General features: G+C 42.3%; 1 protein-coding gene across 1 annotated transcript; it reads left to right on the forward strand.

Moving 5' to 3' along the window:
* Positions 1-6,769: 6,769 nt before the first annotated feature.
* On the forward strand, positions 6,770-16,906 carry tfap2b (transcription factor AP-2 beta; the record flags this gene model as incomplete). Its single annotated transcript, XM_084560030.1, has 7 exons — positions 6,770-6,842; positions 8,962-9,423; positions 10,631-10,685; positions 11,676-11,895; positions 12,220-12,338; positions 13,171-13,312; positions 16,615-16,906. Exons 1-7 carry the CDS (start codon positions 6,795-6,797, stop codon positions 16,904-16,906), a joined length of 1,338 nt encoding a protein of 445 aa, XP_084416156.1. The 5' UTR covers positions 6,770-6,794.
* Between the last annotated feature and the right edge of the window lie 270 nt (positions 16,907-17,176).

Below are 17,176 nucleotides of genomic sequence, written 5' to 3' on the forward strand. Positions count from 1 at the left end.
CCGTTCAGGTGCAACAGTGCTGCCCAGAAGAGCAAAACAGCAACATTTCATTCCTCAGCACAGATGATATTTTGCCTGGAATTGCTTGTAAAACAGGTTGCTTGTTTTACCTTCCAAAAACATCTTGCTCTTTCTTTTGACATCTGTATTGTTTCAAAACCACCTGTCAATCAAGCCCTGTGTCCAGTTTTCTCTGTGAGTTTCTAAGATTAAGTTGTAACTCAGAAATTGTTGATTTATACCAATGAGCCATGTCAGCTATCACCACTCAAGATTTAGCCCAGTCTTTTACTCTTTATGCATATTATTAGAAGGACTTGTCCTGTGGTCTCTGGCATCAGAATGTTGGATCAACCCACAGATACTTGATCAGTTTGGGATCTAGTGAATTTGGAGGCCAGGTCAACACCTTGTGTTGTTCTTCATGTTTTTTTGCGTTGTTCCTAAAGCGTTTGGTCCTAAAATGTGTGTCTGTGACAGGTAGCATCCTGCTTCGGATGGCTGCTGCCATCAAGGAGTGCCTGGTCTGGTCTAGGTGGGTGCTACATGTCTAAGTATCATCCACATTAATGCCAGGTCCAAAGATTTCCCAGCAGAATACTGACTTGTCACAAGATGGTCAATGTTATTAACGTCTCTTGTCAGTGGTCATAATGTTGTGGCTTATCGGTGTATATACTCTGAGGAGATATCTTTGTTATGATTAGAGATGCATTCTTTTTTCTGGCACTTCTTTCTTTCGGGATCCCCCTGGGCTCTATTCTAGATTCACTTTTATTTACCAGAACAGGAGTTAAATCTAATCATATTTATAGGCTATTTTTCTCAGCATTCAGCTTTAAATTTCCACGTTAGTATCTCTTAAATCAGTTTATATTTCCAGATTCCAGACTTGGAAACAACTTTTACCAGCTGAAATAATAAAGGAATCCCTCTCATTTAATTGTTTAATTGCCTTTAAGATCCTGAATATAAGAGAGTGTGCATAAAAAGTGGTTGTAATTCCCACATCTTCCCTCCATTTTAGATATGAACACCCTGAAATTAATGCTGCACTTTAAGCCCATGCTCATTCCACAACAGCATCCTGAATATGCTTCGATAAACAGCTCAAAAATGTGTCAGTGTCAAAACCTCAACCCACAATCAAACCCTCTGTGTGTGTGTAGAGATGGAGCTGAGTGAAGCCTATGGAGCAAAGCAGCGTTCTAAATTGGCTCTTTGATGGTTGCTGCATCTCACTGGAGGGTATGAGCACAAACATCCATACTGTACACAAACACACAGACACGCGCCCACACACATGCAAACACATGCAGCTTAATCACACTTTTTGTTGGTTATTACTCCCGTCATAAAAGTGTAATCCCTGCAAAAAGAAGATGTCCCTGCTGACCCCGCATAGGAATATTAAAACAGCTCTGATCAGAATTAGCTGCGAAATGCAATCGATACGCTTCCTTCTGCAGGAGTTTTCTGTGAGCTGACAAACAGACAAGAATGAATCACAAGTTTTGACCACGGCGGCGCATAATGTGATGGGGCGGGCCGATGCATTATTCACACACACTATTGATCGTGTTACAATGCAACGCTCGCTCATCACTACATTAGGCATCAGAGCAGACTTCTCTCTTTCACTGTTCTCAGCCTGTTTATGTGGTGATTAGATTACAAGCCAGAATTATTTGTGAAGCATTTCTGTGCAGTCCACAGATTTGGTTTAACATGCAGAACACACACTAAAGAAAAAAAAAAAGAGAGAAAAAATCTTCAACCCAGAAATACTGCCATTTATATAGAAGTGAATTAAACAGTCTGAGGTCTCGGTGGGACCGTAGCTCCTGCTGACTGAGCCCCACAGTCACGAATACCAAACTCTGCTAACTTCTAAGCCCCCCATCTCTCCAGTCTCCTTCCTCTGAAGCTATAACCCTCCTCCTCCTCTTCCTCCTCCTCCTCCTCCCCGCTTCTCTGCTAAAACCTCTTCCTCCTCCAGTCCTGATCCCGTTCAGTCTCGGGGAACGTTCAAGGGCCCCTTTTTCTTCCTCTGCTGCCGTCCACACCCTGTCAGCTCACGCCAGTCACTCAGACCTGCGAGGCCCCTAAATCCGAGAAGACAGGACGCCCCGTCCCCTCCACCCACCCCCCCTTAAATGATGAACCACCGCCCCTGCTTCCGGTTGTTTGATCCTGGGAGGGAATTAGATAAAGGTACATTGGAGTGGGCACTGGTGCCGTGTTGTTTTATTATTGTATCTTGTCTTTTTCTTTAAAAAAGCAATAATCCTGGTTGTAATCATGACTAATATGTGGACACTGACAAACCCAGTCTTGCAATTAGTTATTACAGGGTGTTTACTTGATGGACAAGGGATCTTGTCCATCAAGTGTCACGTGGAATGAAGAGTAAATCTTGTTATATGTTTTTGTTTGCTTGTTTGTTTTTATATAAATGTGGACTGTTCTCATTATGCTGGAGTCCTAACAATCACCTGAGTCCACGTTGACTCGTTGTGCTGATCGGTCCTCAAATCAAAGCTGAACTCAGGTGTTTCTGTGGTGCTCTAGTGCGACCTAGCGGCCAGCGACGGAACTGCAGCAGCGAATTTGGTTCATTTTCAGCTTCACACTGGATCAGATTCGGAAAGGAAGGCCTTACACTCACTTGCCAGTTCTTTAGGTACACTGGAGAAAACAGATGCATTCTAATGTTATAGCCCTGCACTAAATCCTAGCCTCATGACTGTTTATAATGTTCAGTTGATGTTGAAACGGAATCAGAAAGGTCGATGATCACTTGGAACTAGACCGAATTCAAGTGTTTTTGTTATTTAGCCTAGCCCACCAACTAAAATGCCAAAATAATAGGAACAACGCTACAAGCCACAGCTTCCAAAATAAAAACACATTTGCATCAACAGCTCTCTCTGTTAAATACCATAACCTTCATGAAGATAAGACTTGGTGCAGGGCTGTTATGTTAGAATGCCGGTGTACATAATGATCTGGCATGTTCTAAAGATGTTAGTCAATTAGATAATTGTGCCACTAAGGCTTGAAAAACAACCCCAAATCATGAGAGTTCACACAAATTCCTGCACAAATCTTAAAAACGACGCTACAAATAGTTTTCAGATTTGCAGATCTTTCCCTCTATAAGAGAACAAAGCAACAGGGAAACATCTGCTATCATATATATCATTGCCTTCTTTCAGTTTTAGTGATGGCAAACACAAAACCCTTTTAACTCTTTGCATTCTTTTAAGACATATCACTGTTGCTGTTCTTTAGCACGTAATGTTAAATATCCCTCAAAGCATCTGGAAAATGTTGCCGCTCTTACACAGACAAACGTTTTCTTTGCAAAAGCATGACAGAAGATGGAAGATGTGCACAGGCGATCAGTTTATTATTATCATTTGTTCTCTGTGCCCTTCTTCTCGTCACCCCTCGTGGCTGGGAAACAGCTAAATAATGAGAGGGCTTCATCACGATTCAGTGGATGTTGTTGCATGAATGTGTGTCAACTCATTATGGCACAAGGCAGAATCTGTTATCTATCGCAAAGATCCTGAGAAAAATCTAATCTAAATCTGAAAAAAAGCAAAAGGACAGGTGGAGTTAAAGCAAACCCCACGTCCCTACTCAGAGCTAAACCGTGTCTCGTTTGTGGACGTCCACACAGAGCGGGATTAGTGTGGCGTGTGCGTAATGTATGCTGATACATCGTGTGTCAAAGCCCTCCAGGACAACAACCACAACCATGCCTCCAGACTTCCAGACTGTCGGGACATCTGTTACTGCTGACAGTCATATGTCCTGCCATGTGTGTGTGTGTTTATACGTGTGTGTGTGTGAGAGAGAGATAGAAGAGGATGGGTGGATCTTTGGCAGCGGGTCACTGCAGAGAATATGGGAACAGCCGTGCTTCTTAAACATTCATGTGTGTCCTCTGTCCGCGTTTTTTTTTTTTTCTATTAAACATCAAAACGAGTCTTGCCAGGACAACTCATGTACTCACTGGCCAGTTTATTAGGTACAGGTTGGCTTCATGACTGTTGTAATGTTCAGTCTAAAGGTGGTAAATCAACTGGACCATTATTTTTGCAGGGTGTAGTTTGTGGTTCTGTTACACTGGATTGAGTTAAACTCTCAAAAGTACAACAAACCACAGCCTCCAACAATACAAACACAGTTGAATCAACATCTCTCTCTCAGTTATTTTAAACAAATGCTGAATACAGTAACCTCCTTGAAGCTAAGATCTAGTGCAGGACTGTTATGTTAGGATTGCATTTGTTTTCACTAGTGTACCTAATGAGCTGGCAGGTGACTGTATATACCAATGAACGGACACAGACAAGAGTTTAACTCCTCCAAAATAGCAAAGACAGTAGGCGCAGGTAACTATTAAACCAGATTCAGATGACCGGTTCATGCATGTATATCACCTTCTACATTTGAGTCAAGTTTGCATCACTAACTCGTCAATACGGAAATAAATTCTGCAAACTCGTGAAGGGGCTTTTGGATTAAGAAGATTAGAGGACAATACCACAGCTTTTCTCAGTCAATACACTTCAGTTCTGCTGGGTGTTCTGCATGTATGGTCTACAGTCACTAGGGGGCGCAGTTTACAAACACTTCAACACTTCCCCCCACTGAGCTGCAGCGCTCAGGTGGTCGTGAGGAAATTTGACAGTTATCAAATGTTTATTGAATCTTTATGTAACTTTAATGAAGAATCTGGGTCCTCATCGTGTAAGAGACAGAACAGAAGGAAATAAATGTAGGTTAGTCAAAATACTATGTACTGTCGGAGGGCTTCATTCATTGAAAAGCAACTGACAACTATTGTGCAAAACTGAACAAGATTTAAAGCCTCCTGATGTTATTGCTCTGCCAGTAGCTAGCTTTAAACTATACTCTATGTACATTTTGCCTTTTTATGAACAGGCAACGAGACAGGATCCCAATCATAAGAGGAGCGAAAGGCTTATATGAATTAAACATTAAAATTAAAATTAAAATAAACACAAGATTGTTTAAGAGTGTTTGACTTGACTGGATTTCAAATATGTTCATTCTCATAACCGTGCATCAAAATTTAGAAAATTCTCAAATATTTTTGCTGAATGTTTTCCATACCATATAGAGCAGGGGAGTTAACCACTAAAATAATTCAATGCCGAGACTTCAAGTTGAATATTTCCGTCTAGTATCCGATGTTAAATTGTGTGGAGCAATGTGTGTATGCATCTCATACGAGCACATCTAGAATCACAAGCCTAAGTAGAGTCGGTTTCCACATTATTACCAATGTGTAATTGTTCCAGGACTTATTCCTTGTCTTGCGTTTGTGTCAGAGGTGCAGCAGCCAATTGGACTGATGAGCTCGACTATCTCCACACAAGTCAGTGCTGAGGCCCGTCATGGGTGCACTGCAACACTATTAAACCTGCATTCTGCCTCTGATTACAACAACAGATCAATACATTTACACATCATCTAAATCTAAATCACAGCTACAAGATGTTGCTCTGATTCTTAACTCCCAAATCAGTCTGCACAAACAGAACTCCAGTGCACTAAAATTACAGGGCAAGTAAATACACTCAGCTGCCGGTTCATTAGGTACACCAGTGAAAACAAATGCATTAGAATACACAACAGTCTTGCACTTAATCGTATCTTCTTGAAGGTTGTAATGATCAGTTGATGTTGAAACAGCATCAGAAAGGTGGTGAATCAACTGTATGGTCATATTGGAGGATGTAGTTTTGTTGTGCTGTTTAACTCAACTGAGGAAAAAAGTGTTTCTGTTATTCAGCCTAGCCCACTGGCTACAACAGCGTTGTCAAAACAATAGAAGCACGTGTCAATTCATTAGAGCTATAAACCACAAAATGAATCAACAGCTCTCTCTGTTATTTTAAGCTACTGCTAAGATTTAGTGCAGGACTGTTATATTAGAATGCATTTATTTTCACTACAGTGTACCTAATGAACTGGCAAATGAAGTGGTTTTATGCATGCAAAATAAAAGTGAATAATGTGACTCAGCTGTCACCAGATCTCAACCCGTCATCTGCACATGAACAGTAGATTTTGGAGGGACGTGTTGTGCACAGTCATCACAACAGGGGAGGGACGTGTGCTCATCCTTCAAGCAGAGCTCTATAGAGCTGGAGAAAACTAAAAAGCCTCTGGAAGCCTGGACCAATTTGGTCTACTGACTTCGCCTTGGATAAAACAATAAAGCCGCACATTTATCCAACAAGCATCCAGTGCATTGTGTTGGGAAAAATATTTGAAAACGGGAGATTTGACTTCAGATCAGATGCTGATTTATGTGCACGTATGAATTAATCACATGTTTGATCAGTTTTCACTTCAATCTGATTTGTTTCAATAAATAAACAATTAGGATATTACAGACAGGCGTTAATCGGAGCAGAAAACACATAATAAGCATCTTGCTGGATGACTAATTACTGAGACACAGGATAAATAAAACATGCATCCTCCTTATTTGTTTGTTGCTCACCATACATGAAGCAGCCTGCTGCTGTCAAGCCGCCCTATAGCTCCTCTGCACAGTAGTGGAGTCCTTACAGGGGTTCCCCATTCACAAAGCCTGAGACTACAGAGGGCGGAGGGAGGGAGGGAGGGAGAGAAAGGGAAGGCAGAGAGAGAGAGAGAGAGAGGGAGGGAGAGAGAGAGAGAGAGAGAGTTGAGACATCCCTTCCTCACTTGGCTGCATTCGGTTTACCGACACCGGAGAAGCGACCATGCTGTGGAAACTAGTTGAGAATGTCAAGTATGAAGATATTTATGAGGTAACGTTACCGTCCAGCTGTTTGTGACTCGGGGAAATGGTCTTAATGGACTTATTAGGCATGCTTTAAGAGATCAGTTGACGGTCATTGGTAATAGGGGAGTGTTTTTAGGCTTTAGGCCTGGGATTTGATCACTGCACTGACTGTGAATTTAAGGATAAATCAGCACGTGTTCAAGCAAAAATTTGATTCATTTAAGTATTTTACATTGCTCATATTATTTTATATATTCTAGTGGCTACGGTGCAGGTTAATTTATTAGTTGGTCCACAGGGTAAACTGGATAAAATATTTTACATTGCATAAAGACTATAGATAATTTCATAATCTTGTATTTCAGAATGTATTTAAAAAATGGCGATAGAGATTTTTCAGTAAATTGTCCTTTAAAATAATATAAAACTAAAAATAATTTGGGGGGGGAAATAAGAGATTTAATATTGTATAAAATTAATTTAAAAAAATGGTTGCAGCATATTTATTTAATCAAAATAAGTTAAACGGCTCCTTTTGTATTTTAAACAATTAAATCAAACTAAGTGGTGTGAGAGCAGGTTGGTGCTGATGGTGTGTGTGTGAAGTATGTAAATGATTTGGCTTTGATCCCGGAACAATCATTTTTAAAGACCACTGAGGGGAAGGAAGAGGGAGAAACACGCCGCGCGCGGGGGCGAGAAGCGGTGCTCCGGCTCGCGCTGAATGGGCTCGAGCACAAAGCAGCGCGGAAGAAAAGGGCAACTCGCGAGGCCCCTCGTCTCGGCCCGGTGGGAAGCCCCTTGTCTCGTGCCGCACATGGCTTTTCTCCCACGGCGCGAGGGAGGGCGGGTCCGTGGTGTTGGTTAAACAAGTCATCCAGGAGGGCGAAGAGGGGCCGAGGGTCCGCGGTGTAAAGTTTAATCGCTTCTTTTCACTCGCGACACCGTTCACACGAGCCCCCCTCGCGCGCCCTGCAGTGTCTCGGGTGTGTTTGTCAGTGGGACAACAAAAGGCAGCTGCAGCTCAACTTGAACATTTAGCTCTGTTAGTTTATGAAGTTTGACTTTAGGAAAAATATCCAGAAGTTATAGAATAGAAATCTCAAACTAAAATAACATGAACGCAGAGTTTGTGTTTTGTGTTAGTTTTGGTGAAAACGTTTCGAAATTGTTTCAAATGCTAACACAGACCCTGGTGGTGTTATCATTCTCGTCCCTGTTTGCTTTAAAACAAGGCTTCTTTATAGTGTTCATTTGTTTTTATAGCCAAACCAAGTGTTTGCTCAAAAATGATTTGCGCAAAAAAAAAAAAAAAGTGTCTCCACTGGCAACTAAGTGAGTTTTATGTCGTTATATTGTCATGAAAGGCCCCAAAGAGCTCTTTTTGTGTGTGGGAATTCCTCACGGGTCTGGATACTGTTCGCTGTCTTCTCCTGTGAGAGAGACTCCTCGTTCTGTCTCCTGCTGCTCGCGCGTCGTTTCGGCTCTCCACGGAATTTAAACGTCACTCACGGTTGCGCGAGAGCCTTCACGCTCCGTGTGTCGCCAGTTCCCTGCCTCGCGCACATTAATATTCCTGTAAGTCTCAGTCATGAATAACAATTACACCGTATACCGAGGGTAGAGGCGGGAGCTCGGTGCTCACAGTCAGAGCGGAGGCAGCTCCGGGCGGAGGCAGGTTCTGTGTGGAGTAGTAGACCGGGCCGTGCCTGCAGACACGACAGACAGCGCTGCTTTCACCTGGAATGAGTTTGGCTGTCTCGGCTCCACGCGGTCTCTACTATCCTGGTGTTATACCGTGAGCCTGCTCCTGATACCAGCGGAGGGTTTACAGATGTTAGTGCATTCCTACTCCACTGCGGTGAGTTTTCGTTTGAGAATTCGTTTGCTGAAACGGTGAACTGGTGGGTTTTAGTTGGTAGACAGTTTAAATTAGCCTGTAACATTTTTTTCCTCCAGGCTCTTGTGTGTTTTTGTTCACGAGTTTCACCGCCAGTTAGGCTACTTTGGCTACATCACCAGAGGCAGTTTAATAAACCTATCCTCATCCTAGGCCTCCGTGGGCTTTCATTTTGATAAAATGTGGTTCAATTGTACAAGGAGTTGATTTTTTTTTTTCTGTTTTTCTCTGCTTCCTCTTCAAGGACCGGCATGACGGCGTCTCGAGCCACAGCTCGCGCCTGTCCCAGCTGGGTTCGGTGTCGCATGCGGGACCCTACTCCAGCGCGCCGCCGCTATCTCACGCGCCTTCCTCGGACTTCCAGCCACCATACTTTCCTCCTCCGTACCAGCCGCTGGCTCACTACCAGAGCCAGGACCCGTACTCCCACGTCAGCGACCCGTACTCCTTGAACTCCCTGCACCAGAGCCAGCAGGGCGCATGGGGTGCGCGCCAGAGGCAGGACGCCGCCGGAGACAGGATGGAGAGCTCGGCTCTGCTGGCGCAGCCTCGGGCCTCGCTGCCTCAGCTGTCCGGACTGGACCCACGGCGGGACTACGGCGGCGTGCGGCGGCCTGACGTGCTGCTGCACTCGGCTCACCCGGGACTGGAGCACGGTATGGGAGACGGACTGCTGCACGGGCTGCACGGTATGGAGGATGTTCAGGTAAGATAAAAGGTCAGAGCTGATTTAGCAGAGGTTAATGTCAACGCAGAATATATATATATTATTATTATTATTTTATTTTTTTTTACTTGCAGTTGTTAATATATATATATATATATATATATATATTTGAATATATATCTAAGAGCGTAAAACAGTAGTAGGGATATTAAATTTCTAAAATGATTATTGACTATTTATTGAATATTATCTGATTTCAATGACGGTAAATTTAATAATAAAATAAACAAATTCCCCCCAAAAATAAAAAATAATGAATAAAATATAATAAAATATAATAAAAACATTTTTACTGGATGGATAATTGGTAAGAGTCGTCTGCCTCGTTGTCTCCGCGTGTTTCTCCATCCTTCAGAGTCGAGGTCAGTGAACTCGGAGCAGCTCCCTCAGGGCTGGACCCTCTCAGCAGCTGTAGCCCAAACGCAAATGTCCCACAGCTAAACGAGCAGTCAGTCTCCTCAGACACCAACTTATTTAATGAAAAGATGCTGATCTACGTGGCACATAACACTGACTCCATGATTATGCTCCAATAATGGATACATATTTAAAAGCTGAAGCGAAACACGCTTGATGTTAAAGAATAATAGTTAATTTGTGTTATTATTATTATTATTATTAATGATTTCAAAGGCTCTTTTTTTGTGAGCGTCGTTTTGTTGTCAGATCTGGTGAAACAGGTTTTATAGTCAGTCAGTCTGAGCAGGATTTCATCTTCCCCTTGTCTCCCCTCGGGGCACAACCATCACGAATTGTTTGCCATTTAACCTCCACAATAGAATCTCATTCCAGGCTTTCCGTATTTCTGTTATGCATGTATTAACCCCATATAAATTTGTTTCTTATTTATTTATTTATTTGTTTGTTTGTTTTCCTCCCTTTTCAACTAATACGACAACACTGGGTCTTTTTTAAAAAAAAAAAATGTATCTGGCAGGATGATGGAGGACGCTGATGAATGGGGCTTTAAATTTAGCGAGAATAGCTTCACCTATTCTATTATAAATTAGATTGGACAACAAATGAAAGGTGTGATGTTGTTGTTTTTTTGTTTTTTTTGTTTTTTTCCCGAAACGATCTCAGGCATGGCAGTTTTAGATTTGTGAGGCGCAAACGCTGAAATAAATAATGGATAACTGTGTCTAAAGCCGTGTGTGATGGTTTGCATTTGTCTCGGCTCTAACAGACCATTGAAGACGCCAACGGAACGAACATACTGGACCAATCAGTAATCAAGAAAGGTACACACACTCCCTCTCTTTCTTTCATGCACTGAAACGTCTCTGATCACAGTGTTTAATTTTAATTTCAAAAAAATTTAAACTTCCACAAGTTACCGTGTTATTCTGGGATGTAGTTTTTACGAGATGGCACATTTTCTTGTGGTTTCTTTATTTTTGGGACTGTTGGAGTATTTCTGACCTCGAGCGTTGTGGATTATAATAATTTATGGAATATGTACACGAGGTTGTATTTCCGGACCAAGCCCCTCATAAAAGGTTAATATGAGCATGGCAGTGATCTGATCTGGACAGTGCGCTCTACATTATTCTATCGCAGGTTGATTTCCGTGTCTTTTGGGGGGTACAGGGTGGTCTGGAGCCGACCCCGGTAGTTTATATTGACTGCCGCTGACAGGCCGCCATGCTGCCGCTCTGATGATGTGCGGTGATTTAGTTACGGGATGTTGAGTGACTGAGCTCCCCGCGGGGCATTTAAGCCGCTGATGTAATAAATGGCACCGCTCACGGAGATCTCCTGAGCTCGTTTAGAGCTAATCTGCGGTATTATCCCCCGTGGAGCCATCAAAACCCCCCTTTCGCGCTGGCCTCTGTACGCGCGCATCCACGAGGCTGACTTCTTCTTCTACTTCTTCTTTTTTTTTTTAATTATTATTATTATTTTTTACGTCATTAAACGCGAGCATTAAGGCGCGGGATGAAGGAGCATCCAGTGCTGCTGGTGGGAGTTAAACCGGCCGTGGAGAAAAGACTGGGAGGTGGTTAATGCGATTTGAGAACGCGAGCCAATCAACAATCGATAACGCCGTAATGAGAATGTCGCGCGACATTAAATAACAGCAAATGCCCGGCACGTGGGCGCTTCATTAGGCCGGGGCCGCCCTCTGAGCGCGCGTGGTCTTACACACCGAGTTTGGGCACATTTAAAGATTAAAGATGAGTGGATGTAAGGGATCCACTCATTCTCCGTCTCCAATCTTCCTCTTTCAGTCCCCATGCCGCCCAAGAACATGGGCTCCCTGATGCTCGGGAAGGACGGCCTGATCGGCGGAGTGACCGTCAACATAAACGAGGTGTTCTGCTCGGTACCGGGCCGCCTGTCGCTGCTCAGCTCCACCTCCAAGTACAAAGTGACCGTAGGGGAGGTGCAGAGGAGACTGTCCCCGCCCGAGTGCCTCAACGCCTCCTTGTTGGGGGGCGTGTTGAGAAGGTACGATGTTATTACGCATAACCTGTAGAAAGTGTGGAGAGAGTCTGGAAGCTTTGAGCTCATTGAATATACATGAGCTGCTATTAATTACACTCAAAGCTCCAGTATCTGTGTCATTTGCCACCTCGATTCCACTTAACATTAACTAAATCTCTGGAGGCAAACTGGAGCTGATGGTTGACAAGAGATTCCTCCATAAATCTAACCAAACGACACATTAATGCCCCATAATGTACAGAATATTCTCCGATAGGACTGTTATGTATATTGCAAAGACTTTGGTAAACATTTTATTTTTTATTTTTTGACATTTTTCTGTTACAGAGCAAAGTCTAAAAACGGTGGGAAATGTCTGAGAGAAAAGCTAGAGAAGATCGGCCTGAATCTACCTGCTGGGAGACGCAAAGCTGCCAATGTCACGTTACTAACATCTCTTGTAGAAGGTGACTATTGACGTTATTATTGTCAAGACAAAAATAAAAGATAAAAAAATCCTCCTCTCCTTTCCACAAAACCACCATTACAATGTCACTGAATATAATATAAAAGACAAATAAATGAATAGAATTACGCATGACCAAAATCTCGCATTGCTAAGGTCGTGACCCGAAGGGATTCACACCGTGCTTGTATTCATTAAAACGGCTGTAATTATAATATGAAAATTAATATTAATTGTTGAGGAAGTTCAGAGAGTTCAGGTTATTGTTGGTTAATTAACAGCTTCCGGCTGCAGGCTGGGCCTACAGTAACCTCCCCCTGCACGGCGACATTTTGGCTACGACGAGATTTGTAGGCCCATAGTTTCTCATACGAATAGCTTGATTTTACCCATTTAAATATTATTTCCTGTTTATTTCAGTTAAGATAACGTTGCAACTAAATGAGAAGAGGCTACCCACAAACTCATAGTACATGAAAGGAGTGAGAAAACGTGACTTTATTTATTGTTTTACTGCCTGTGTGGTGACAGCTTAACGCAAACCTGGAATAAAGTAGCTCTTTCTTTCTTTCTTTTCTTTCTTTTTTTTTAAATAATCAGATACCAAATAATTGGAATTTTTAATTTGCGCAATAAAAGTTATTATTTTATCACTTGTTTCTGCGTCAGTTAAGAGGCTGACGACTGGAGGATACGCGTGCGTAAAACGATCACGCAGTAATTTAAGGATATTAGAGACAACGTTAATATTTCCTTCTCTTTATCTCTTTGTTCGTTTAAACTGTGTTTACACTGACACTACATATACCCCACCTCCTTTCCACCCCCTCCAGGTGAAGCGGTCCACCTGGCTCGGGATTTCGGTTACATCTGCGAGACGGAGTTTCCCACCAAAGCCGTGAGCGAGTACCTCAACCGGCAGCACGCGGACCCCAACGAGCTGCACACGCGGAAAAACATGCTGCTGGCGACAAAGTGAGTCTGATGTTGGACTTCAGTCTGTCCCCTTCTTATAGCCCCCCTGTAGACTAATGTCCAGTCGCGGTGGGAGACTCGTGGTGAAGGGCGTGATTGTGTTGCTGAATCTCAGATTCAGTGAATCATTTGTTTAGACACATTCAAACAGAGCAGAGCCTAGTCGGGGGAGAAATGAGTGCAGGTTTCTGTCAGCACAAATGAAGAAGAAAATAAGGAGTAAAAAGTCTATGACGTTTTAAATTCAGACTGAAACGCAAAAAAAATATTCTCACATCTAAAGATACTAAATAGACTCGAGCAACTCCACTGTGTCTCTTGGAAACACTTCTGTTGTCTTGAATTACATAACTTTTACACACACAGGGTGAACAATACTTTTAAAAAATGCTCACACTCTCACATTTTCCTGGCCCTCTTTACGGAAACCCCCAGAGGGCGCAAACCTTTGCTCCACTATAGTCCTTTTAACTCCAAGTCCACTCTGACACACTCTGGCTTTTGGACATTTGGAAAAGAAAGTGAGATTTAGATTGGTGTGGATCTAACCTGTAATGAAATGGCTGATTGATAAAATAAATAAATAAATAAATAACTGCCACAATGAAGAAGTGGGGCAGTTAAATCCAACTCAAAGTGGAAATCAAAGCCTTTTAATGACTTAACAAGGCTAGAATGAGCTTATGGTTATAGCATTTCCATCACTTTTTATCCAGCTGCATGAATAATCTTCCTTGTACAAATAGCTGAAGTGGAGGAATCCTACGCTACCGTGGCCTTAAACACATAAAAGCCTGAGATTTGTAGTTGACCTCTGCTCATTTTACTGCGAGTATATGTAAAGTTTATTAATCAATTTTTATGGCTGTTAATCTGTGGAATTGAATCCGGGATTGTCTGATTGCCTTTAAGAGCGAGAAAGAGCTTCAGAAACGTGGACCGAATCACGGTCCTAATTAATAACTTATCCCCATTCTGTGTCATCTCCCTGAATGTGAGTTTTCTAAAATGTAAAGGTTGTAAATCACCCAACAAGGATCCCTTCTTCAGGAAGCTGGTATTTATAGTGCTGTGTGATGGGCCTGCACTGCATAAACCATCTGCCCATATGTGTGCGTGTCTGTGTGGTACTCTGTATGTACGGTGTGCTCGGTGGTGGACGTTTGATGCTCAGATTCAAACCTGTTCCAATACTACGCGTCGGTGCTGCCTGTTAGAAATTCATTATTTAGCAGTGAAGTGTTTCAAGTCGTCAGAAAACAACAGCGAGAGCCTTGAGTGTAGCCCGGGGTGGCGGCTTCTCCTCTCTACTCCCCTAACCCCAGCTGGGCTCGGCCTGCACAGCCTGTCACTCATTTGCTGGAGCTCTGCCCTTAGGCCGCTTACAGAGAGAGAGACAGAGAGAGAGAGTGTGTGTGTGCATGAGGCATGCAAGTATGAATCGGTGAGAGGGAGAAAGAGGAGGAGGAGGAGGTCTCTTGAATATAAAATGTGGGCCTAAAAACCAGAAGATGATTTGTTGAAATTTAACAAGGAGAAGAGGGTGAACAGGTGATTTTGTTTTACATTTCACCACGAAATCTATGGTGGAAAATGAAGATGCACTTGATTATTAACTATCAAAAAAAATAAGCATTTAAAGGTTTGTTATTAATGTGGAGGGATAAGAACTTTATTATTTATCTGGCGTTAGTTACGTGTTTCATCCATTATTATTTAATATGTGCTGTTTGTTATTAACTTTGTATTTCTGGTGTCATTTGAAGTTAAGTGTCCAGGCAGATCTGACAAGCAATAAATAAATAAATAAATGCTAGATAAAAACCTAAACATCCAGATGCAGTAAAAGTAGCCAGCATCCAAGTAACAAATATTAAAATGATCACTGACAGGAGCCAAAGATGAGTTAAGATGAGCAAAAATGTTTTAAAAGGAAGAAATGCTCATCTCTTTTATATTAGAAATCTCTCTTTTTATCAATTTATTTAAGGTGTAAATCACAAGTTTTTGGTGCCTTTTCTTCTAATTGGTTTCCAAGTGCATTCTGGGAAACACTGAGACTCATATGAAGTAAAGAGGTGTCAAATATCTGGAATAAAATAAAAAATTGGATGTGTTTATTAAACCTTAAAGGGGAATCAGTCATATCGGGCAGATTATTTTTGCATCAGATTTTTTTTATTTACATATAAAATATCCTATTGTATTCTGTGATGCTAAAATAAGCGTAATATTATTATAAACTCAATAATGTTAAGTTTAAATGATGAAATAAGTTCAGGAAATTAGATTTAGAAAAGCTGTAGAGTTTAGTTCAAGGACATCCTGTAATTATTATTATTATTTTTTTTTTCTTAAAGAACAACGTTGGTATTTTGTGGCACGTGTTTTATAATTTAAAAAATGGTTTAACATCTTAAGGTTTACAGTGATGATCATGTAGCGGTTCTGCTCCTGCTGAAATGTGGGCGCAGTCGCGTTGCCTTCAGGTGCTGCTAAACTAACTACCTGCAAGAATTTTACCTGTCGGGTGTCAGGACTTGTCTGGGTGCTGATGACGATATATTTATCTCTGTGTTATTACTTGTCATCCACAATTGCTGTGCATTATTGTTTTACTTTTAAGAGCACGTATTTGATAGGTAACACTACATAAGGTGTAAATCTAATATTGCATTTTAACATTAATGCCTCCACTGGATGGGAAAATCTAAAAATGAAGGATTTTTTTTGCAGTTAAATGACTAAACTGTGAGGTTTTGACATATAATTCCCTGATTTGCAATATTTCTCATGAATTTAATATAGTTTTGAGAGTGTGTGCAGGAAATGTCTACAAGTTGCACTACAAAATTCGTTCACTGTCAAGATTTAGCCACAGAAACGTCTCAGCATGATGTTGACAGGTGTATTTACTGAGGTTTGCAGCAAGGCAGGGCTACACAGTTCATGCACCGTGAGCCGGTTTTGTAACGAAGCAAAGCGTGCACTGACTGAGTTCAATTTTAAACTGGACCGAGACAAAAGCTGCAAATTCTTTTTAAAAAATTGCATTAATAAAATTAAATGTTTTGGGGCTCGAAGGTTGACTAGTAATTGTAGAATCCTTTATTTATAGATTTGAAGTTTCCTTGTCTAAATTTTAGATTAATAAAGTTCTTCAGGAAACACTGAATAAGCCACTGATCATTAGATTTAATGACAATCATCTGGCAGTTAATCACAGCCTTCCTAAGGACACTTTAGGAAAACCCTACGATGAGTTCCCTCCTGACGTCTTGTTTGTGTCTCCTCCCCTGCAGACAGCTGTGCAAGGAGTTCACAGACCTGCTGGCCCAGGACAGGACTCCCCTGGGCAACTCGAGGCCCAGCCCCATCCTGGAGCCGGGCATCCAGAGCTGCCTCTCCCACTTCTCCTTCATCACGCACGGCTTTGGCTCGCCAGCCATCTGCGCCGCGCTCACCGCCCTGCAGAACTACCTCACCGAGGCTCTCAAAGGACTCGACAAGATGTTTCTCAACAACCCGCCCAACAACCGGCACGGGGACGCTGGCAACAAGGCCGGCGACAAAGAGGAGAAGCAGCGGAAATGAAGCAGGCAGAGGAGGGGAGTGATGACGGAGGGCCGAGAGGGAGGGAGGCAGACGTTACACCGTTACTTCTAGCTTTACACCGCTGCGACTGACCGACAGGGCTGAGGAGGAGGAGGAGGAGGAGGAGGAGGAGGAGGAGGAGGAGGAGGAAGGCTTGGTAGAGAGGAAAAAGGCAGAGGAAGATACCCGTGGGCCAGTGTCAGAGCGCACAGAGGGATTTTTCATCTGTGTTACGTTCTTTTTATTCCCCTGAGGACATGGTGGTTACTG

Source organism: Chelon labrosus, assembly GCF_963514085.1.
Source record: "Chelon labrosus genome assembly, chromosome: 14".
Lineage (NCBI taxonomy): Eukaryota > Metazoa > Chordata > Actinopteri > Mugiliformes > Mugilidae > Chelon > Chelon labrosus.